General features: G+C 32.3%; 1 protein-coding gene and 1 non-coding gene across 2 annotated transcripts; one reads left to right on the top strand and one right to left on the bottom strand.

The window, feature by feature from the left end:
• The first annotated feature begins 388 nt into the window (after positions 1 to 388).
• On the top strand, positions 389 to 3,113 carry LOC149490819 (uncharacterized). The gene has a single exon (XM_089708535.1). The coding sequence runs from the start codon at positions 901 to 903 to the stop codon at positions 2,287 to 2,289; it is 1,389 nt and encodes a 462-aa protein (XP_089564661.1). The 5' UTR covers positions 389 to 900; the 3' UTR covers positions 2,290 to 3,113.
• An 8,799-nt stretch (positions 3,114 to 11,912) lies between these two features.
• Positions 11,913 to 11,986, bottom strand: TRNAI-AAU (transfer RNA isoleucine (anticodon AAU)). Its single transcript has one exon. It is a non-coding gene; the product is annotated as a tRNA-Ile (tRNA).
• Positions 11,987 to 23,901: the final 11,915 nt, after the last annotated feature.

Below are 23,901 nucleotides of genomic sequence, written 5' to 3' on the forward strand. Positions count from 1 at the left end.
AATTCTCGCTTGAAATTTCGTGTTGTACCCTTCTTACAACACTAAAAAGTGAATTGAATATACCTGTCCGACTTCTAAGTACGTGTTAGAAGTCGGGAAGGTTTATTATTTTTACCTTTTGGAAGTCGGTTTTTTTTAAATTTATTTTTATAAGATAAACTGTACGAATCTATTCCTACATTATCTAAAATGCCCAAAAAAAAACTAAAAAGAAAAACATTACCTACTTACTACAAAAATAATATCTTCTAATATTCAAAATCTTTTATTTGTCGTCGGTCAGGTGACACGACCAACCTGTAAAAAAAAAATATATATATATATATATATATATATATATATATATATATATATATATATATATATATATATATATATATATATATATATATAGGTAGATACCATATTTTTATAATACCTTTTCCCTTCTTCCATTATATATTAACAAAAAAATGTTAATAAGTGTGCCTAACCAATTGTTCTTATTACGAGAATTTTGCAGTCGGCAACCGAACAAAAGGGCTACAGAGCGTCAGGTAGGTATTTAAAAATACGAGCTCTATATTGCATAAAAGGGGTTTTATGATGGGATAGATAACACTGGTGAGAGTTTTCGGAATGGATTAGTATTTGTTAAAATATTGTTATTTAAATGTAATTGTTAATTTTAAAAAGACAATGTAAAAAGTTTTTAACTTTGCTTTTGTCGGCATCATAACGCAAAACCACCCTTCTTTTTAAAAATTATGTCACATATTTTGCATAAATGAAAATTTAGTTGACTTTTCGCTCGCGATCAGGAAACATCTCTACTATCACTTACTGTAATCACTTTCTGAACATTTGACCCTTGCTCGTGATCGGATTTGTTGTTTTGCCTACGATTTGGATTAGTTTATCATGGATTCTACTTGTGAACCTAGTAGTTCCAGTCAGACTCAATTAGTTTTTGAGCAATCAGAACGAGGAGGACTTCTTTTATTGCGTGGTGGCTATCAGCATAACAAAAAACGCGAAAACAAAAACGGTACAACTGTTTGGTGTTGTGTGAAGTGGCAAACTCGGAAATGTCGTGGACGTGTAGTCACAAAAAACAATCTAGTTGTGAGTGATGATCCTCATACATGCCAACCAAATTTTGCTGCCAACATAATAAAGAAACAACTGAACCAATGCCGAAAATTAGCTGCAACGAAATCAGACCCAATACCAACGTTATTCAACAATGAGATGTCTTCGCTCGCTGATTTTGGCCTCGACCTAGTAGCAACAATACCGAAGTTTACATCAATAAAGAACAGTTTATACCATTCCAGAAATAAAGCACTGGGAGTGAAAAGAACCACATTTCAAACTGCTTCTGCCGTTGAAATCCCAGATGCATATAAAGACAAAATATTGCTGGCTGACTATACAGACCAAAGGAACAGAATCATAGTATTTGGAACACATAATGCGAAGCACTTACTAGCAACAGTTGAACATATTTTTGCAGATGGTACGTTTAAAATATGTCCTAAGCCCTTCTACCAACTTTACACAATCCATGGAGATTTGGGTAGTTCCGAAGAAACATCTAACGTTGTCCCGCTGGTATACGCGTTATTATTAAATAAGAAACAGGCTACTTATGAAATCCTTTTTCAAATAATAAAGTCGCAAGTGCCGGATTGGAATCCAAAAAAATTTCAATCTGATTACGAGGCAGCAGCTATGAACGCAATGCAAAAAATAATGCCTAATTGTAAAATTGTAGGTTGTTATTTTCATTTTAAAAGTGCTCTAAGAAAAAAAGCAAAAGAATTAAAATTAAATAAAAATCCCGTACATAAAGCTCACGTTGCAATCTGTGGCGCTTTATCACTTCTGCCACAACACTTAATCAGTGATGGTTATTTATATATAATGGAAGATTGTTCCAATAACGGGCAAATATTAGCTTTTAATGACTACTTTGTGAACGCCTGGATTGAATCTAGTTTTTTCGGAAAATGGTCATTCTACGGTGAAAGATTCAGGACCACAAATCATTTAGAAGGGTGGCATTCAAAGTTAAATAAAGGAATATCGAATGCAAAACCGTCATTTATTAAATTTTTAGATCTCCTATTGAAAAATATAAAAGAATTTGATCTCAAAATAAAACAATTTGAACAGGGTATTCCAATTTCATATAGAAACAAAAATGTCATAGATTTTGATAAACGTCTCGCTCATATAATTACGCAGCATCAAAACTGTGAAATTACCTTGGGTCATTGCTTAGAAAAAATTTGCAACTTAACGTAGTTATTAATATTAAAGTCTGAAATTTATACATCATAGGCTTTCGATTTATATGTATCAAACCTATACAGGAAGAATAATAGATAAGTCCTAAAGTTGATTTTTGTGTGTATTACTTAAAAAATATTATTATCCAAATCTGTATGTATCAAACCTATACAAAAAGGGTAATAGGCATTAAAGTTGATTTTGTAACACTTTATTACTAATGTAGTAATTTAAATATTGTATTTGTTACTGTTTACAGCTTAAAAAAGAATTAACAAATAGTTGTATATCCAGATTTATATGTATCAAACCTATGCAGGAAGAATAATAGATAAGTCCTAAAGTTGATTTTTGAGTGTATTAGTTAAAAAATATTATTATCCAAATCTGTATGTATCAAACCTATACTTACAAAAAGGGCAATAGGCATTAAAGTTGATTTTGTAACACTTTATTACTAATGTAGTAATTTAAATATTGTATTTGTTACTGTTTACAGCTTAAAAAAGAATTAACAAATAGTTGTATATCCAGATTTATATGTATCAAACCTATACAGGAAGAATAATAGATAAGTCCTAAAGTTGATTTTTATGGTACTGTATTACTGGTGTTATATTATATGTTACATCTTACTATTTAAAGTTTTACAAAGAAATAATATATATTTACATAATTAAAATATTTGTTTTATTTGTCAACCCTCCATCACTTTTTTTATTAATAACTATCTTTAAAACTCTCGGATGAATCGGACATACCATTTACTCTTCGGATGAATGGGGAAAATATCATAGGTATTTCAATATTTAATCAAATTTATCCGGATGAATCGGGAATAGATCGCTGGAGGATCTATGACGTCAGACGCGCGGTCAAGGTCGTTAGGGTCACGCGAAAGGGCGCAAAACTGCTAAGCTAGGGAATGCTTTATAAAAATCTTTTATTGATAAAGGTGGAGTGATATTATTTTTAGGATGAGAGAATCGACTTTGTGGGGTGGCGGATTTAAGGAGATATTACATAAGCATTGGAATAATGTATAAATAATAAATATTGATATTATTGGTGGAAGTATTAAAGATATTGGTGACTTACCGGACTTACCTTACCTACTTACGTTAGGTAAGCTCGTTTACATAACAACAAACACATTTTTAATACGTATCATATACCTATTATGTATAAGAAACGTTTCCTTTCTAGGTTAGTTAGGTAGGTATAACAAGAGAATTAAAATTAAAACAAAATTTTGAAATAATCGCAAGTGTCGCCTCCAGCATAAAACATAATCAATCACAACAAAAACACTAACAGTACCTAGAATAAGTATCATGTAGTTTCCTTATAACTTTCTTAACGCTCGAGAGCTTCATAAACACCTTATATCTGTCCATTAATACATAATATCTTATCAAAAATACAGTACATTCATTAATATACCTGAATAGACGTTCATTCAAGCGCCGTTGTAAACTTGGCCTCGGGACTGCGGCGATCGATCCAGCAATGTCAAGGGTGAATTGACGTCAACGCACCCCCGCCCCCACCAGGGTTGTTTTGTAACTGAAGCTTAAGCTTAAGGAATATGAATTGAAATATAAAAAGTATTATATGTTTGTGGATATGTAGATTCATTTAAAGGTAAATTAAACAAAAATTGGACATAAATTGAGCTGAAACTTGGATTGACCTAGAATTAGGTATTTAAAGGCTTATTTAAGGCTTTTGATCTGGGAACTTTGTAAATAATACTGCGCATTGAGTTCGTGGTATTTTAGTAATCTTTCTTACCCTCATTATAATATTAAATCAATACTTATTAGTTATTTTAAGTCTGGTGTCTTAAACAGGTAATGTAAGCATTCAATTGAATGCTAATATTCATTATAATTTGATGACAAGTTACGTAAACGCAACACACGCTTACGTAAGTACTCGCTTTATGTAATTTTTGCTAATATTTTAGAGAAGGGAACAATTAATAAATGATATATTATATACTAGCTTACCGCCCGCGGCTTCGCCCGCTTTGTCTAAAACCTAATACCAATACCTTCCTCTTGATTCACTCTATCTATTAAAAAACCGCATCAAAATCCGTTGCGTAGTTTTAAAGATTTAAGCATACAAAGGGACATAGGGACAGAGAAAGCGACTTTGTTTTATACTATGAAGTGACTATACGACATAATATAAATTTAAATGACAATAATATACATATATATCTATTATCCTCCTGCCATCTCAGTTGGATAAATAATACTGAAATAAAAAGAATATTAATCGGCCGCTACGCGTAGCGCCTTGCTACGCAGTAGAGGCGCTACGACACGCGAATGTTATAAAGATTTACGATAAAATTATACGATTTAGGTATTGCGATTTACTTAGCGTTTTAATAGAATATTTTTTTATAATTTCGAATGAATTAGCAGACACAACTCTAAATAATGTTATAAGCATAAAGACATTGAATTGTGAATGAAGATTGTCGTAAATAATGTAGGTATATCCGCTTCAAGCTTTTCTTACGACGCGGACGTGTGGAGCTTTTGTTATTAGATTAAGAGTTATGTAACTTCTAGTGTATGATGTATCTTGTATTATTGTACATTATTCTGTAGAAAGTTCAAATTATAACGAAACAGGGATTTTACTAATTGTATTGCAGGTATACCTAGATTTAAAATACAGCCTTTAACGAATGATTAAAACAAATGTAGCCACCGTTTGTATAATGAAAATTATAATAAAAATTGATGGGAATAAATTAAAAATCAAATCATGACTATTTTATAGGTACTTGCAAGGTAGCGTCATTAATAATATTCACATTATAATATATTATTATGGCGTCATCAATGCCGTATTTTTTTTAATTTTTATATGGCAATATAGTAATTTTATGATTAAAAGCAATTCGGATTGTAATGGAATAGAAAATACTCAGGAATATTTACATTTTATATATTTGGATATATTATATAATATATACAGTATTTTGAATACGTTAAGATTATTCTGTTATGTATTTGACTTTTATAGTTGAATCAAATGGATGAACTCTGACTCAACTAGGATAAAAATATGTAAAGTAGACAAGGATGTGGCCCCTTTTTCTTTAAGATGATTCTTGTAATAATAGATCTTGTAAATATAATAATGTTTCAGTTCTACTACATCCTAATCCTAATACACTATTATAAAGGCGAAAGTTTGTATGTATGGATGTTTGTTACTCTTTCACGCAAATACTACAGAACCGATTACAATGAAATTAAGCACACATATAGAGGGTAACTTGGATTAACACAAGGGATAGGTTTTATCCCGGAAATCCCACGGGAACGGGTTTTTCTTTGAAAACGCGGGCGAAGCCGCGGGCGGAAAGCTAGTTCTGATATAATTATAAAGCATGCAGATGTCCCGTGATTTACGTTAACTATGTAATTGTTAGGAAAAAATCACATGTCATTTATCTTTTTATTTCTAAGATACCTTTATTAATAATTATTATAAAACGTTAAAATAAGTGAATTGTAAAATTCCTTGAAAATAAATGTCTCTAAACCTAATAATTCGTGTGTTCGTTATGTTCCTTTGAGAAGTTACTGCGAAAGGCCTCGCCATTCATCGGCATTGGATACCATATATTACATATAACTTCAGAATTGTAAAGAAAAGTTCTAAATAGTGAAATATACCACTATAACATATACCTATAAGATGATACTTCTAAATAAAAATAATGATACATTAATATACTTACACTAGTATACCATTGTTTTGATAAATAACCCTCGCAAGGTTCTATTTTGACCCTCCCGCACTTGACATTCGCAAGGGCGCGGCCGGGGGTCGGGGCCAGGGGGAGGGTGAGGGGGTGGCATGAATGATGATGACGTCACGGGCTGCGCGCGCACACGGCCGTGAACTTGCATCGATCGCGAACTTGCTATTGGCCACTGGTTCACTATTTATAGTGTTCTATATGAAGTGTTGCGAATATAGACCGGTATGGGGATTTCAGGTTGAAGTTTTTTTTTTAATCCAGGGATTTCAGGAACAGTGGTCTATGGTCTATGCCAATTGACATTGCAAACACAAAAAAATTGTGAAAAAAATCGCGGCAAAATGAAAATAAATGTTCATTGATATTTTTCAGTTCGACATGCCACCATAGATTTTACCTAGTTTGCAAGGAATATCTTTTTATAAAAACACTATAGTTAAGGCTACAGTAAATCTATTTTATTTGAAGTACCGTTTCAACCGTTATTCAGTAGCGTGGGTTTGGAAATTCTCCCTTGCGTTATATTATATTCGCATACGTGAGCGTGGGACGCGCCTACTCAACCAACACCCTAAAAATAAATTTAATACGTATAAGGAATCTCAATGCTTCATACACGTAAATTACACGCAAATTATACTGAATATTTCATGTATTTTTATTGAATTTACGATAATACTCTCATCATTCGTCTTATTTATAACACTTTATTTTACAAAGATGAAAGGAAAAAATAACTAAGTATATGACAAAAATCATTTGTACAAAAGGCGGCCTTATTGCTGAACAGCAATCTCTACTACGCAACCTGGTAGGTAAGGAAATGTATGAAGTTCATGGGATAGCGCAAAATAATTATAATTAAATTTATAACAATTTTTTTTCGTCATACTTATTACTAATATAATAATAATGGTGATAGCGTACGTGAGACGTGACACATCGTCCGTGCACAGTTTGTTATTATCTGTCATTTTTTCCCGCCATAACAAGATAAAAAATCGTTAAGGCGTTACCCGGCAATTTCGACTATGTTCAACCTCTATAAAGTCTGGTACAACATAAAGCACAATACCGAAAAAAATATATAAAATAGGATGGTCTTTGATCTTTAATTGCTCGCGAGGACTTTTTTCCAAAGTTAATAGATTTCTAGAAAAAAAATGTGCCGCGGTCATCGATTTTTCCGCAAATACTCTATAAACTTCGTAACCTGCTGACTTAGAGCTCTGAAAATTTTATGTTTAATAAATTATCAGTTACACAACAGTCCCTGCCGAGGATTTTTTGTTTCACTGATTGGTATCTTTTTAAATACAAAATGCGAGGAAAAAAGAAGGTGCAGCGGGAGAGGTTTGAGATCCGTCAAGTATGGTCAAGGTTATTAGCGCATGTATAAGCCTTAACAGTAGTTACTAGTTATAAGTCATAATATATTATACTCACTAACTATGAGTAATTAATTCAAATAGTTAAGTCATAATAAAATATAGTAAAAAAGCTTAACTTAAAACACAATAAATATAAAACTTAAAATTATTGTATGACGATTGACGATCCTTTATAAGTGTTTAAAAATTGAACTAAACCTGTCCGTTTAAAGTCAAAATTGAGTCTAAAACAGTCTGATGAAGCTAATAAAAGCGTGTTAAAAAGATACATTTTCCTAATTGTATTAATCAAATTAGAATGCTATTAATAGTCGATAACCTATGATTGTAATAATTTATATAGATAAACTGAGGACTTTGCTCTTGTTGCAAACTTTCATTTGGAGATTAAAATTGTTATTTATCAATAAGTTGTACATGATCCAAACTGCCGATTTATTCGACTCTACATATATGTACTAAAACTAGTGGTCCGCCCCGGCTTCGCCCGTGGTACCTACATGTTTAAACTATCCTATCTCTCAAGTTGGATAGAACTGCACATGTTGTGCGAATTTTATTATAAACGGTTAAGTGGTTTAGGAGTCCATTGAGGACAAACATTGTGACACGAGATTTATATATTATGTATATTAAGATTAGTGACACACGTGACACGTGATACGATGTATTATTAATTGAATGTATCTATTGATTTCATTTGAAAACTTTAATGTGATTATAATTAGAATAACGCATCTAGCTTACATTTGCAGGGAAAGTTTTGTATAAAATTTGGAAAAATTACAATTAAGTAATTTGTCGTAAATAGTTTTTAAATCCTGCTCAAAGAAATTCACAAATTAATTAAGTTTAAAGAAGGTTATATTAGCCTTCTAAAACTTAGTTTTGTTGGGAAGTCTTATAATTTACCTGAACAAATCGAGAGGTTGCCTTATCAGAGGGACAGAGGCGTTATCACTCACGGGAGGGCCGCTCCCACGGTTATATAATAATAAATGACGTAAATACTTGATTTATCAGGAGATTTAAAACTATGTCTGGTAAACAAGTTATTATATGATTGCTATAAAATATCTTAGATTAAGTATTCAAGTTTCAAGTTTGTATAGAGTCATCGTGTGAAATTAATAAAATATGATTAACTTTTTATTCCCTATTATGCCATAAATCAAACACATTATATAAAAATTAAACGTTTATTACACTGTCTCATCATCATCATCAATCACTACATAAGTACTTACATAGTATAAAACAAAGTCGCTTTCTCTGTCCCTATATGTCCCTTTGTATGCTTAAATCTTTAAAAGTACGCAAAGGATTTTGATGCGGTTTTTTTTATAGAGTGATTCAAGAGGAGGAATTTATTAGGTTTTAGACAAAGTGGGCGAAGCCGCGGGGGGTAAGCTAGTTTTGAATAATATAAAAATCAATTGTTGTGAACGAATAATAAATTGCAAGTCAATCGAGTTGGAAAATATATTTGATTAGTCACAGTTTCTACTAATTACAAACACATATTAGATCTTTAGTACAGTTTCGTAGACAATCGTACTTAGGTACCTATAAATTTGCAAGTATTTTAGATATTACGAACGTGATACACGCGTGCAAATGTTTGTCAACTTTGTATTACATGGCTTATCATTATCTATGTTTATTATTATTGATTATTTGATATACACTGATAACCGCCACATCTGTTCAACGAAACTGGATTGTAATATCGCGAATTCCTGCTCAATACTTGATAATTTTTGATTGCGAACATGACCAAAATGCAGATAAACATTACTGGGCAATATTCATTTTTTTATGTAAGCGACTTTTGCTTTGTCACTCGTTACCAATGCAGTGTTATAAAACCTTAGCTGTTGATCTCTCTCTCTCTTCAGCCTTTTTCCACTATTGGACATAGGCCTGTCCTAAGGCACGCCATAGAGCTCGGTCTTCAGCTTGCTGTTGATCATGTTTACTGAATACAAATTAATTACTATCACCTCTAAATAAGCGTATTTTTGAATAATTAAAATTTAATCACAAACCAACCTATCTTTTTCTTCCGGTCTTTGACCGCATTCTAGTGCAGTCATAAATTAGGTAAGAATCTCGGAATTCGAGATACCCAGCTGTAAGTCTGTAAATACTTGTACATATTGATTATTGACACCCTAAAAGTTGTATCAAAACCTACATAGGGTGTAAGCAACTATTAAATTTCAAAGGTCACAAAAATCGGTTATTCAAGAAGATTCGACGTTTTAGGAAATATTTAAAGTTCTTTTTCGTTCTTAAATTCGAATTCCGATTTTATGAAACTTTTCAGACAGGAAAGAAGAAATGGCGCGGTGATGTCATTGTGACAAAGCTTTTGCCGCGCTTTTTTAAACAAGTTTTTTTTGTTAAGGTACTACTAAAATATACTACTATTGAAATATATTTTTGACGTGACAACGTCTTATAATTCGATATAGCCGGCTGCACGCACGAAAAAACATGACTCATGCGGCGTTACCTCGCTCTGAGGCGTTCCATGTAAGACTTGAAGTGCAAGCGAGAGCGCGGAAAGAGCGACAAAGAAGCAAAATCGGACGTTGTCACGTTCAACTATCGTCAGTAAACCGACTTTACAGACAACCAATTTTTTTTTATATTTTGTGTAAATCGGATATTAATTTAAAGCGCGAGCTAAAATATTATTTAAAATAGAGTACTTGTTGCGTTGTAATAACACATAGGGCGGGCGGAAAAACATCGTACGTGAATCGAAAGCAAAAAAAAAATATATATATAAACATATTAGGTACATATATGAATTTTTAAAACACTTTTATAAATACGAATATGCTTTGAATTATTTTTTAAATATTTGCTATCTCCGTCTGTTCCAAATACATAAAATGCATGGAAAATTTACTTATCAAAATTGCATACAACTTACAATGTAAGTCTGCATACGCAAATGCGTCAAGTACAGATTATCGATAAGGTATTTTTAAACTTTATCGTAATGCCTTCAAGGTAATTTAGCACATTATGCTTATTCATTTTTGATCGCCACTGTATGCACTTTTCTAGAACTTTATATTCTAGAACATTTTATTATAATTATCAAAATGTTGTCCTACTTTGTTTTATTCTGTGGGTACTTATTTTAACTGTCCTAACTCCTAAGCATATTCATTATATGTATGTCCAGGGTAACTCGGGCCTTGAACAACGAATAAAGTTAGCAGAATAAAAGTACATAGCAAATTAAACATTCTATATTTAGTGCTATATATTGTATATTTATGATATTTAAAAATATGTATATTACATGAAACATTTTCTATGGTTCTATGGTTTTGATTTTATTGACATTTTTAAAATAAAATGTGTTTAAACCACAGATAAAACAATATAGGTACGTTAAAACCTTGGTTAAAACTTAAGGAATAAGCTAATGGCTAGATTATGTGACATTAATAACAATACGTTTTGTGAGGTTAATACAAATTACAAACATTTTTTTAAATATATTTTGCATATTGTTTGTTTTTAAACGGTTAAAATTTTATCTCACTTCTGGTGATATCGTTATCATTATATATTTTAATTATGTATAAAACACGGCCATTAATAAATTAATGTAATCTTAAGGCTTTCTTACGTAAATTGAAGACTTTCCAAACATATTTGAGTTTGAGCATGTTTAAGGTATAATTAACTTATTTTTGGAAATTTAGAAATTTTTATTGACATATTTTTTATTTATTTATGAGATCTATAGAAATTACACTCAATTGTAAATATGAAATAAAACCTAATCCTAACTAGGTAATATTATAAATTCGAAAGTAACTCTGTCTGTCTGTCTCTTCTTCACGCCTCAATCTATGCAATTTGGATGTCATATTTTGGTACAGAGATAGCTTGGTATAGGTTATTTAATATACATAGGTATAAATTCCATAGGAACGGGAACTATGCGGGATTTTTTTTGACTACGTGGGTGGAAAGGTAGTAAATAATACATTTACAAATATTTCAAGACACAATTTGTACGACAAATTTCCCCATCATCGTCAAAATAAAATCGAAAAAAATCTTCATTTCCCTTAAGCACACGCAATACCTATTTCCACTATACAAAAAACTACGTCGTATTTTATTGCATTGTAAGAGTAAAACTGTTTACATAACTTATCTATAGGCAGGGGGGCTGGGGGTATGACCTCCGAACTGCACCCTAGATTAGCAGCCGGTTTCTACCAGTAGCAGATAGTCTTCTTGTTGCTAATCTCAGAAATATGCGATTATGTATTTGCAACAAGATGTTGTAAGACGATAAGAAAAAAAAATGAAAAATAAATTATTTTTTTATAATTCAAATAGTCTCTGTTTTTAATTGAATAAAATATATGGAATAAGGTAATTTGCATAAAAAATAAACAAAAAAGGTATTCTGGCCCATGAGGGGATCGAACCCGCGACCTTCGCGTTATTAGCACGACGCTCTAACCAACTGAGCTAATGGGCCGTTGGTGCATTAGTCGAAAATAAGTATTGTATGATTTACATCGAAATATTCTGATGATGAAATCAAAAATATTAATTACATATTACAATTTATTTCATAAGAATTTTGTTTATTTTATTATCTTTTTAATAATTACAAACTGTGTGTTACACAGTCTTAAAAAATAAATTATATTCTTTTGTTTTTATTTTTTGTTTAATAATATGGATCATGTTTCCATTTTGACTGATCTAATTACTTGTTTGTTTGACGCAATTTAGAGTTATGTTAATGAGTTGTAATGAAATCAACTGGATAATTTTCTTCGTTTCTATGAATATTATAATTTATGCACTACAAATTACAATGCTTGTTTTATTGTTATAAATTATAATACATAAGTACATATTGTTTGTTTTATTAATTTTTCATTTAATCGTATAGGTAGATAGAAATAAAAAGAAATCAAAACTTTACAGAAATAATCATGCGTGGTAGGGATAAGAAAAAGATGGCGCGTAACGGAAAAATGTCACGTGTAACGAAAAAGTGTTACACTAAATTTTTTTCCAACCCCGATAAAGAAGTTTCACTTCAAAAAGTTAATCTTACATATTTTATCGAACTTTTCTACGCATCTATTTCTTACACAAAATAATCGGAACTATAAGGCAAGCGTCTACAAATAAATAAGGTCAAATTACCACCGGTACCAATCCACCTAAATAAAACAAAAGATATTCAAAACAAGTGAGCCAAACAAACGGATCCATGACCCTAGGTGCCGCCGCAGACACCCTATCTCGTGTTGACATTCGCCAATCTTTTTATACATACAGTCATTTGCGTAAGCGCATTTGTAATCTACGACCAATTTAATAAGACCCCTCCATCGTCTAACTCAAACGTTGCGATGATACAAGCTTGTATTACGCGCGGGGGGAAGAGAAGGTCAACTGTGATTGGTCTAGCTTATCAATGTGATAGTCGAAGTGGGGGCTCGACGCTCGTACTCGCATCAGTCGGCGGCGGATCGTCGTCGACTAAACACCTCTCAGGGGGATGTCGATTAATTTGCATGCAAATTAATCAAATGGCAATTAGTATGCGCATGAGGTTATTGTACTTAATATTGGTGATGAATGAGTTATTGTAGTACAAATATAGTAACATTAGATTGATTATTTGAGACCGTCGTAATGTATTCAGTTTAATTATCTGTCAATCAAGTATTTAAATACGTATTCTTGTATACAATCAATACGATGATTTTAAATAAATAAGTTTTCTAAATATATAAATTTGTTTGAATAGTATTTAAAAAATAGACTGTATAAAACTTATCACACTAAAGATTGTACCTAACAAAAACATGACTAGTTGGCAGTTGCTTAGTACCTATGTAATAATTTCACAATTAAACTGATAACGTATATTTATTGTTTGTTTTTAATTATAGTTTTATCACCGGCAGAGCTAGTTAGCATATCGGATTTACTCTCATTAATTGTGAGTATGTATTTACAATTTTATATCAATATTGTGCTCATCAGCGCAACACGCTTAGTTACAGAGATAACATGTCAGTACAATAAAAAAATTTCACGTCGCTCGTGAGTGCTTGTTATTCAACATGGCGCGTATCTGAGCAAAACAAAGCCACGCGGGCCGCGCGTGGTTGCCTTGCGACTTTTAAAAATAGAACGCAACGCGCTAAAAACAACGACCATTTTACGAGCGCCCGCCCCGCCCTTCGCCCTTCATACGAGTGAAGACGATAGCGGCGAGGAAATTAAATACAGCGGAGGTCAACAGTTTCTGGACGGTTCAACTTCTTGAAGCGCCTCGCCTCCGTACGAAGGACCACGCCCTGATGTTTTCAATGTACGAGATACGTTCCACATTTAAATTTATTGGCAATGTGTGGGCCAATTTTTTTAATCCGTGTCGTTTATAATCTGTGCCAGGTTTTTGACATTTGGCATGGGATAAACAGCTGGACTAGAAAGTTTTCGTTGAAATAAAATAAGTCGATGACTCCATTATAATTTTATTGGCACATTAAGTATTGCGTTGCTGTGGATAACATTGTAGCTACTGCGTTTGAAATATAATACAGTGATATTAGTTTGTCCGTTCCACATTTGATTGGGAAAGTTTCTTCACTTTGCCACAACGTCACGCTCACGCCCTAGAAGTCGCTGAACTTATTCCGTCCCTTTTATTTATAGAGAGAGAGAGAATGTAAACAAATGTAAACAAATTTCTATAAAATGTTTTCACGGCATTGAGGGGCAAGGTTCCTCATAATGTAAACAAATAATACCTATGTAATAAAAAATAATGTTTGAAAAGGTTTTATATTTTTCAGGAAAAGCAGATAGGTAATTTCTGTTGGTAGCAGCGATTATTACGTTATTTTTATACGTAAAATAATATAATAATCGCTGTCATATTTAATTGGTCCAAATATTTCAAATGTTTGTTTTATTACGTAGCATTAATAAAAGAAAATATAAAATTAATAATTTATAATTTCACCAGATGCAAGTTTGAATCCAGTAAACGTAGCAGTATTAAAACAGTATTACTCTATATACACCAAACAAAGGGCTGGCTTGTTGAATCATCAGTTAAATTTAACTTCGACACTGTAGCTTGTATAGAATTAACTTTACATTGAATTTGAGGTTTGATAATTTAATAGAGTACTCTGAAATTCGTCTGTGTTATTTATAAATTTTAAGTACATATATGTATTTTGTAAAAAGCGTTAGTACTGTTAGTAGAGAAAAACTTCGTTACTAGGTACATAGAACATAATATGATCATTGTTTATATTCATTTGTATGTTGCTTTCTTACGCTGGACATTGATTATTATCCTTTTTTACTTTTATTATTTTACTTTAGTAATAAAAAGCTTATACAAAATACTGTTAATAAGTAGGCAAATACATCTATGAATTAAGATTAAATTGTGGTAAAAAAACAGAGTGCATTCTTGTGATTTCTAACAGCACTCAGCAGAATATGAGTATAAGAACAATATTTATAAGTAAGAAGGAATTAATGAATAAGAAGTACCGTATGATATTTAATCATGTTTACGCAACAGATAATAAAATACCATGTTTACGCATTAATTGAATAAACTTCAGGTTAGAATTAGGAAGCAAGGCTTGGTCCAAAGTTCACACATTTGGCGACAAGCCAACATGGCCAGTATTTCCCTCCAACACCTGTTATTACTTACGCACAAACTAAATTTTCTTTTGCTATCGAATTTTACGTACCTGTCGCACCCTGTGGGCCTGTCCTTCATTTATGAAAAATATAATAAAATATATGTATTATATTTGAAGTGAAACTTCTTTATCGGGGTTGGAAAAAAATTTAGTGTAACATTTTTTCGTTACGCGTGACATTTTTCCGTTACGCGCCATCTTTTTCTTATCCCTACCACGCGTGATTCGACGTATTTCTGTAAAGTTGCTTATAGTAGGTACCTAAATTATTTTTTGAGTGTAGGTACACTAGTACACGCACACATTTTTCTTTTTATTGAGTAACTTAATTTTAAAATCAATAAGACGAATGAATTTAATTATCGTTTTAAAAAGAGTACAAAGGTACTACGCATAATGCAGTAAGTACTGTAAATATAAATTGTTACATGTGTTGACATTGACCTTTTTTACGATGCCAATTTACAGATACAAACATTTCTTTAAACAAATTAATTTATTAAAAAAAAACATCACGTCAACTCAAAGAAAAAGCTTTATGCGTTTGTGCAAGGAATGAAAGCCCGAAATCCAGTTTAAAATAGTGTTCACCTGAAAATAGAGCAAAACAGTGAAAACACTTTCACCTTTACAGATGCATTTTCAAAATTAGCACAAAATTACAATGTATTTTGCCACAGATAATATACCGGGTATTAGCTCCCACGTCAAGCGAGCACGCAGTGGGCGCGTGTGTGTGACGTCACGTACGCGTCACCCACACATACGTGATACCAATACTTGTGCAATTCGTAATTTTCCATTTGCATTTTGTGTTCTTGGCGGTGAAAATATGCAATTAAATGTGTTATAACAGTAGTTCTAGACGTATACGCTTTAAAAAATATAAATCTGTTCATACTTGCGTGTAAAAGATTTATAAACAGTTATGCGTATAAAACAGAGCTTCAAATCATGTTTTTTAGACTAGAAGTTGTAATATTATTGTTCCCTAATAGTTCCAATTCAATTGAGGATACATGATGTTGCTAAACGCTAGCACCTTAGTAACTCCTTATGCATTTACATGATTTCTATAAGTATTAGGTATTAACGGTTTAAAGAAAATAGACATACATAGATTAACAGAATAGATGTTTCAACACTGGAATATTGAATACCACGAAATAAAATTTCAGGTAACTACAGTTTATGCTGTACTTTCTAATTGCTCTAAGTCTCGAATACATTTGTGTGGTACTTTTGGAAAGAAAGAAATAAACTGCTCTGGATAGCCACTAGCTATAGCAACATACTTCTATTTGATAAAAGAACAGAAGTCAAATAAACATTCAAAACAAAAACGTGCACTAACTTTATTATAAAAACCCATAAGCACATTTCAGCCCACGCCCTTCCACGCACGCAAACCAATCACGCTTCACAAAGTTCACATGTTTAAAATCACGCTAACCATATTATTTATATTACAATTCCGTCATATCGGTTACAGGAACAAAAGAGTGCAAATGTCGGCTTATCTAATGTAACCAATGCGAGGGTATATAAGCAATGCGCTTATCAGCTCGCCGCCCAGTGCGGATCGTACGGGCATACTGAAAACAACTAAACAAAAATAATAATCTATAAATGCCCCTAAAGAAAATGTATGATCTGATAACGATACTTGACTGACATCCGCAAATACCACTAATTCAATTAATGAATTAAAATCCAAGACAGCATTACATCCGCAAAGGAATGTAAGATAATAATAAAAATAAACAAAGTATTAAAATCAATATCTTAACTGAAATCTAGCACGCGACAGTAAAATTAAATTCCGGAAAAGACCAATAAGGGTCAATGATCGAAATCAAAACTGCACTAGTTAAAGATAAGGAATCGCGTGCGAATCCCTAATTACCATAATAAATTCCTTTTAATATCAATTGAAAATAATTAATTATTATATTCTAATTAGCCAATAATTAGTGCTAACTGACCTATGCTAATTGAACATAATGCAAAAATTAATAATTAAATGATTATCTGAAATACCCTAAGTAAATGTTGATAAAATTATAATATTCTGCTAGTATGATGAAAATAAAACAAGAGATATTGTGAATAAATGCAGTTAAACTGAAAAATTCAATTGATAAATTCTCTAAAGTAAAACATAAATGAGCAATTAATAAAAAAACGGGTCAAATGTCGGTTTTTAATTTTTATATTATCTTGCGTACACTATATCATCATCTACAATTTAATCTTTATTGCACGGAAAAGTTCCCACATTATAGGTATAATTTTTGTTTATAATCAAGCGCGATAGGAAAATTATAATCAAAATATGTATTAGTTATTTACTTCAGTAAACTAGATGAGTTTCAAAATGCTCAGTGATTTAAGAGATACTCGATAGTACCTACAAAATATTTGTCATATCGATTATCGACTCGTAACAATTGGCCAACAATTATTGATTATATGCCATAGGCATTTCTTGCAAATATTTTCTACATATTTCTGTTATGTAAGACTAGTTAGTAAATCTTCTACATCTTTTCAATTTGTCTGGTTACATAGGTAATAAATAATAATTATCACGAAAACAAACTTAAACGGTTTGAAAAAGTGGTGGAAAATTTCTACGATGTCAGCTATTACCTGATTTTCTTTCTAATTTTCAAAAAGAAAAAGGTTTATACGATGGATGGATGGTTGGATATTAATAATTCTCTCACGTAAAAGCAGTAAATTGGTTCTTTATAAAATTTTGGCACGGAGATATACATCAATCTGGATTATCAGATAGGCCAATTTTACCCAGCTACCAGGCGTTTAAAGCAGTCTCCAGCCAGTTTTCTATAAACTTTTCTAAATCTTAATAAATCTAAATCACAGGCCAAGAAAGTGCATTTAAAATGCATGTTACACGCATTGTTCATACATTATTTCCGCCTGTAACCATTAATCAAGGTTATTGTTTGGAATCTTCACGCTTCCACGGTTGAGTTATCAAAGAATTTTGATAACATGGCCTTATTGGCCACTTGAAGTTATCTTCTATCTATTGAGGTGTTGCAGTTCTTGATCCTAATTGTATCTACATAGTATCACAGTATTACGTGATAGTATTTAGGATTTTTTTAGATTTAAATTTTGCCGATACAGGTGGGCTTTCTGATTGGAATTTGGAAACGGTTACTTGTGATAGGATTTTTGATATGTGTATTGATCCAGAGTAAGAGCTTATATTAGAAGTAAAAACATATATAATTGGGGTATCAGCACAGAATACATAATAGTAGCTAAACGCTAGTATCAGACACAATTTTACCATCACTCAGCAAACTGCATAGATTATGAAGTTGTTTTGGAGTTGGTTACAAAAATAGGAATCCTAGAATTAATTTCAATTAAATATGTTAGGCACAGACATGTACATGTCCGTGATGTTAGGTATATTTACAGACCAGAATGATTCGCTCTCACAAACAAACAAATATTTACTTCGCAGGATGTTTTTAACTTTTACATTCTTACCAGGAAAATAGGTATCATTTGATTTGGCAAGTCAATAAACATATTTCCAGAATTTTCCATAACATTGTATTTATTTGTATGTGAGATATTTTTATATATTCACAAAAGCGTAGTAGAATTAGAGCTACTCACTGAGACAATTTGTACCGGAATTCAAAAACAATAAACATTGCTTATTCGATTTTTTTTCCATCATACTTCAAATTACTTACTTATTTACCAAATCCCATATATATTTGAACCCTCCTCGACTTCGAACATTCGCACGCATGGCAAAGCGAGCCCATTTGTGTGTCAATGTTGAGCAGGCGCGGCGCTGACGTCACTACGTCACTAGCACGCTTTCATCGCGTGAACGTCCGAGTCACGCCTACAACGTGTTGCCAAAGCCACCGAAGGCTAGGCATTCCATGTTATTTACGTGCATTTGATACACCGAACAGCCAAATTCCAATCCGGATCCCTCAAGGTGTCGAATGCGAAGTATTTATCGTGAATCGTACGTTGCTCCGTGAATGCATTATAGTGGCATATGCTAATGTACCATCGATTAACGATTTTGTAACTGTTGTTAGGAATATAGATAATAATATTATTAGTGTCATCACCTTTTTACAGGCTATGGTTTTATTAAAATCAATTTGTTATGTAGTAGTTCCTTACAAAAGTAGAGGATGCTGTCGAATTCTAATTGCTAAATATTCCGCATATTTCCTGTATCCTATTTACCAAATTTCTACTAGCCACTAAGATTAGCGATTTCTTTACTATTAACAATTATTTTATTATTATGCAATTCAATACAATATAATAATAATATATATAATATAACAATATAATATAATAACTTTTCCAAGACTAAAAATAACAGAGAAGTCATCACTCATCCATAAGAATAGTGGGTGCAACAAGCGCATGCCATTTACCTTCGTTCTCAAAATGTTCACGTAACAAATGAAATAATTACTATAAATACTAGCAAGTGATTTACCAGATTTTCCATACAAATGACGCTTGTAGTTTTAAAATCACGGCGTGAGTAAAGCCGACCTTGTGGCCTCAATCTAGAACAATGTTCGATAGCTGTTATTGTTTCGAGTACACCTGTAGTTTATTGTAGATAATATTTAATTATAGAATAATATTAAATAAACATTACATCCAAGGACTGTATGAAATTAAATTGATGGTTCACTGAAACTTTGGACGTTTTTATTTGGACTTTGAGCCGACTTTTCAGTATCCCAGTTTTTAGTAAACGGATAATTTAATAATAGTGTTAGGTATTACAATTAAAACTAAAGGAAGAGATGGATAGAGAACTTATTTTTCTAGATGAAAATTGGAACAGACATAAACTTTCAAAATAAATTTAAAGTTCTAAAAATTCTTAAAACCATGTGTGAAATGAGTCAGACGAAAAATAAGTTCAACATGTGTGAAAATATCTGATGCAATTATCGCATTGTTTTTATTACAATGCCTTACCTCATAGATGTAATTTCTCGGCATTATACATTTAATCTATACTATTAATATTATAAAGCTGAAGAGTTTGTTTGTTTGTTTGAACGCGCTAATCTCAGGAACTACTGGTCCGATTTGAAAAATTATTTCGGTGTTAGATAGCCCATTTATCGAGGAAGGCTATTATCACGCTAAGACCAACAGGAGCGGAGCCACGCAGGTGAAACCGCGAAGCGCAGCTAGTTAATAATATAAAGGATATTAAAAACCAAGGTTTGAGTCACGTATGTCTTGAGATCTTTGTCTATCAGCTGACTGAGGAAAAAGCTTTGTTCGTAGAATTAAGTCTTCCTTAATCATGTATGATCTGATGACGTCAGAGCCTCCTTAATTGTCAAGAACAGACGTAGGTTATTTATTTTTAAGGATAGTGAGATGATAAATATCAGTGACTCTAAATAACATAACATTCAGAGACAGAATTTATTTCGTATGCCACGATTTCTTGTTGAATAATAATTATTATATGTATATAGAAGAACAAGACGTGTTGAGTTGATAAGGAAGATAAATAATGAAACAGATATATTATTTGTGAAAATTTGATGAACAGAAACACGTCACGCTATTACTAAGAGACATCGCCATTTTTGGGAAATTCAAAAAAAAAAAAAAAATAGCCAACACGTCATCGAATATTAGATAATTCGAATTTCATAGCATAGGATAGAAATCCGACTTCTTTAACACGTTCACTGCGGCACCTAAAATGCCAAACTTACCGTTGTTGCGGCATGTCTTCAATACTTCACATCGGCAAGTTCACCACTGTGCGACATGAGCCATTTTTATCACATCGCACCTACTGACTTTGAAGGTTAATAATTTCATGAAATTTCAAGATATTTCAAAATTTTTTTTTCGGATAATAGTATATATAGTCTTGTATATACCGCATAAATAGCTTTTAGTTTGACTCAATAGTTTAAAAGATATGAGGGAAAATGTAAACCCCTGATTTTGTGAAAAATTATTTGCCATCCCGCACTGCGTTGATACGGCATGTTTACAGTAATAGCGATGGGAAACACTGTAAAATAAAACATCGATATCGATATAAATCAATTTTGTATATTTCAGTCTGTTTGTTAACAGATAACGAGATCGTCGATACAAAAAAAAAACACATATAAAACAAGGTACTTGATAGAGTATACTATCAGGAAATTGTTCAGTAACTTTTGTTTTAATTTGTTCAGTAACTTTTTTTTTAATGTTTTATATTATTTTCACAACTGTCATCACATTTTTGCATTTATGCTACGAAATAAAAGAAAGTAAAAAAACTAAAGCCTCTAAGGTATCATTGTCATTTAAAAATTTGATAACGACGCGTGCGGTCCTGGTACATCACTATGCGAGATTGACACGCGGCGCGCTCGCAGTACAGTGCGGCATGAGGTGCTTGTCCATGGCAAAATATTTGACATGCCGCACACAAAAGAAACGGTTTCTTTTCTATGCGTGTGTCCAATATTTTGCCATACGATTTTTAAACGAAATTGAGTCCTACTTCAAACTGTGATCACAAAAATATATTTGTCTCTTTTCTAGTCATTGATTAACATATAAAAAACCTCGCCGCACCACGGTGAAAACTGCGATTTTGGGCGCCGCACTGTGGTGTAGTCGCTGATGGCCCGATACTGGACATGCCGCAGTGAACGTGTTAAAATGATGTAATCGTTTACAAATGCTAGACTGGCAACTTCCTAGTCAAAAGCTCAGTTTCGTAAGAAAAATAATATGCATTAAGACAGAATTTAGATGATGGTTTTAATTCTTATTGCTTTAGCTAGAAAGCCTAATATAATAATAATAGTAGTTTTCGCTCCTTGATAAAGTATTGGTATATTAAAGAAAATTAGCACTGATTGATATCTGAATTGTAAGAAGCACTTAGTTTTTCTGAAATGTAACTTCTTTAAGAATGTTCCATAATATATTAATTGGCAATTGGTTCTTACCAATACACTTTACGATTCTCATTTTCAAATCGATTTATAGATATGGATTACAAACTCTTATTTTACATTAAACTTTATAAAAGTTGGTGAAATCGGATTATGGCCTGAAACCTCATAGGAACATAATCATATGGGCTGATGATAAAGTTGGTGAAAATTACAATTTAGTGATTGGTTCTTTACCGGAATATAAAATTAATAAACATAACCGATGTAAACAGAGTGTAATTGTATTTGCAATATTGCAGGATGCGATAGTGTTATCACTTTACAATAGTTACACTCGTTTTAAATCGCAATTAATTTATGTTGTTTTATGTTTATTTACATCTTAGTACCTTAGTATCGGCTAGTTCCAAAAATAGTATTGGAGATTGTGCTATTAAAATAATTGTACATTTAATTAAAAATGGTTTGGTTGGATGACCTAAGTATCGCTGGCGCGATCGAGTAGAGGTGGACCTGCGCGTGCTACGGCCTACGAGCGAATAATAATTGGCAAGAGACCGCTCAGGACCGGCTAAGATGTAGAGTTCTCGTCTCAGAGGCCAAGACCCACTTTGGGGTTTCAGCGCCAGAGAAGTAAGGGAGCGTCCATAAATTACGTGAGGTGTTTTTGTCCATTTTTTGACTCTCCCTCCCCCACTGGTGAGATATCATGAGATTTTATTGAACCCCCTCCCCCATCCCCCCATCTCACGTGAGATTTTTCAAAATGGGGGTTTCTTATGTTTATTTGTCCTTGTAAAAAGAAAAAAAAAATTGCTTCGTGCTTTTCTTTATGACTAGTTAAAAATAGTAATTAGCAATTAATATTATGTATTGTTGAAAGTTATAATAAAGTGTTATAACAAGGTAACAATAGAATATTTAAATCTTAACCGTAACATTAAAATCTTAAGCATGTTATTTTATTAAATGGACCAAAAGAGTATAATTTGTTTTGTTTCAATTAAAAAAAAATTGCGTGATATTTGCCGACACCCCCCCTCTCCCCAACGTAAGGTTAGATGAGATTTTACTCGACCCCCTCCCCCCCTAAAACAACTCACGTAATTTATGGACGCCCCCTAAGTAAGTAAGTAAGTAGTAAGTAATTAAAAATGGTTTAGATGGGAATATCTGGTTAAAAAGACTTTTATTATTTAGATACTAGCCATTGGTTCCTTTTCTATCTAAGCTGGATTGAGACAAAAAGAATGCGTTAATTTGCTTAAGTTAATACTTGTTTCAACTTGGGTAGAGGCACACCCACAAATTTTTTCACACATTGCACCTTTACATTCGTACACACACAGTATACAATTCATATCTCTTCACCGTGTTTATGTACATGTAAAGATATTGACTAGGTCAAGTCGTTCAATGAATAGCCAAGCCTCTTTATTTATCATTCAAACAATGTTTTGCTTGTGTATATCGCTAACATAACACCTTCACTCCGTCACTGAAAGTGGCTCGACAGAACATGGTAGAGTTTAAACGATAGTCCATTGCACTTTTGCAAGGAGAGTGCAATATAACTCACGGTCCTTTTCTCGGCGATCCGTGCTTAGTGCTTGACTGCATTCTCCTCTAAAAAGGAGATTCTATTTGGAGATAAAACTAAATTTGATAAGCTACCTACTCTTTAATTCATGAAGTGAAACTTCTTTAGGCGCGTT

The sequence above is a fragment of the Colias philodice genome, chromosome 2 (assembly GCF_061535455.1).
Source record: "Colias philodice isolate Cphi_HAF_F1 chromosome 2, ilColPhil1 Martin Lab GWU primary, whole genome shotgun sequence".
NCBI lineage: Eukaryota > Metazoa > Arthropoda > Insecta > Lepidoptera > Pieridae > Colias > Colias philodice.

Excerpts from the sequence above, each read along its gene's own strand:
- LOC149490819 (XM_089708535.1), top strand. The coding sequence starts at position 901 with ATGGATTCTACTTGTGAACCTAGTAGTTCCAGTCAGACTCAATTAGTT.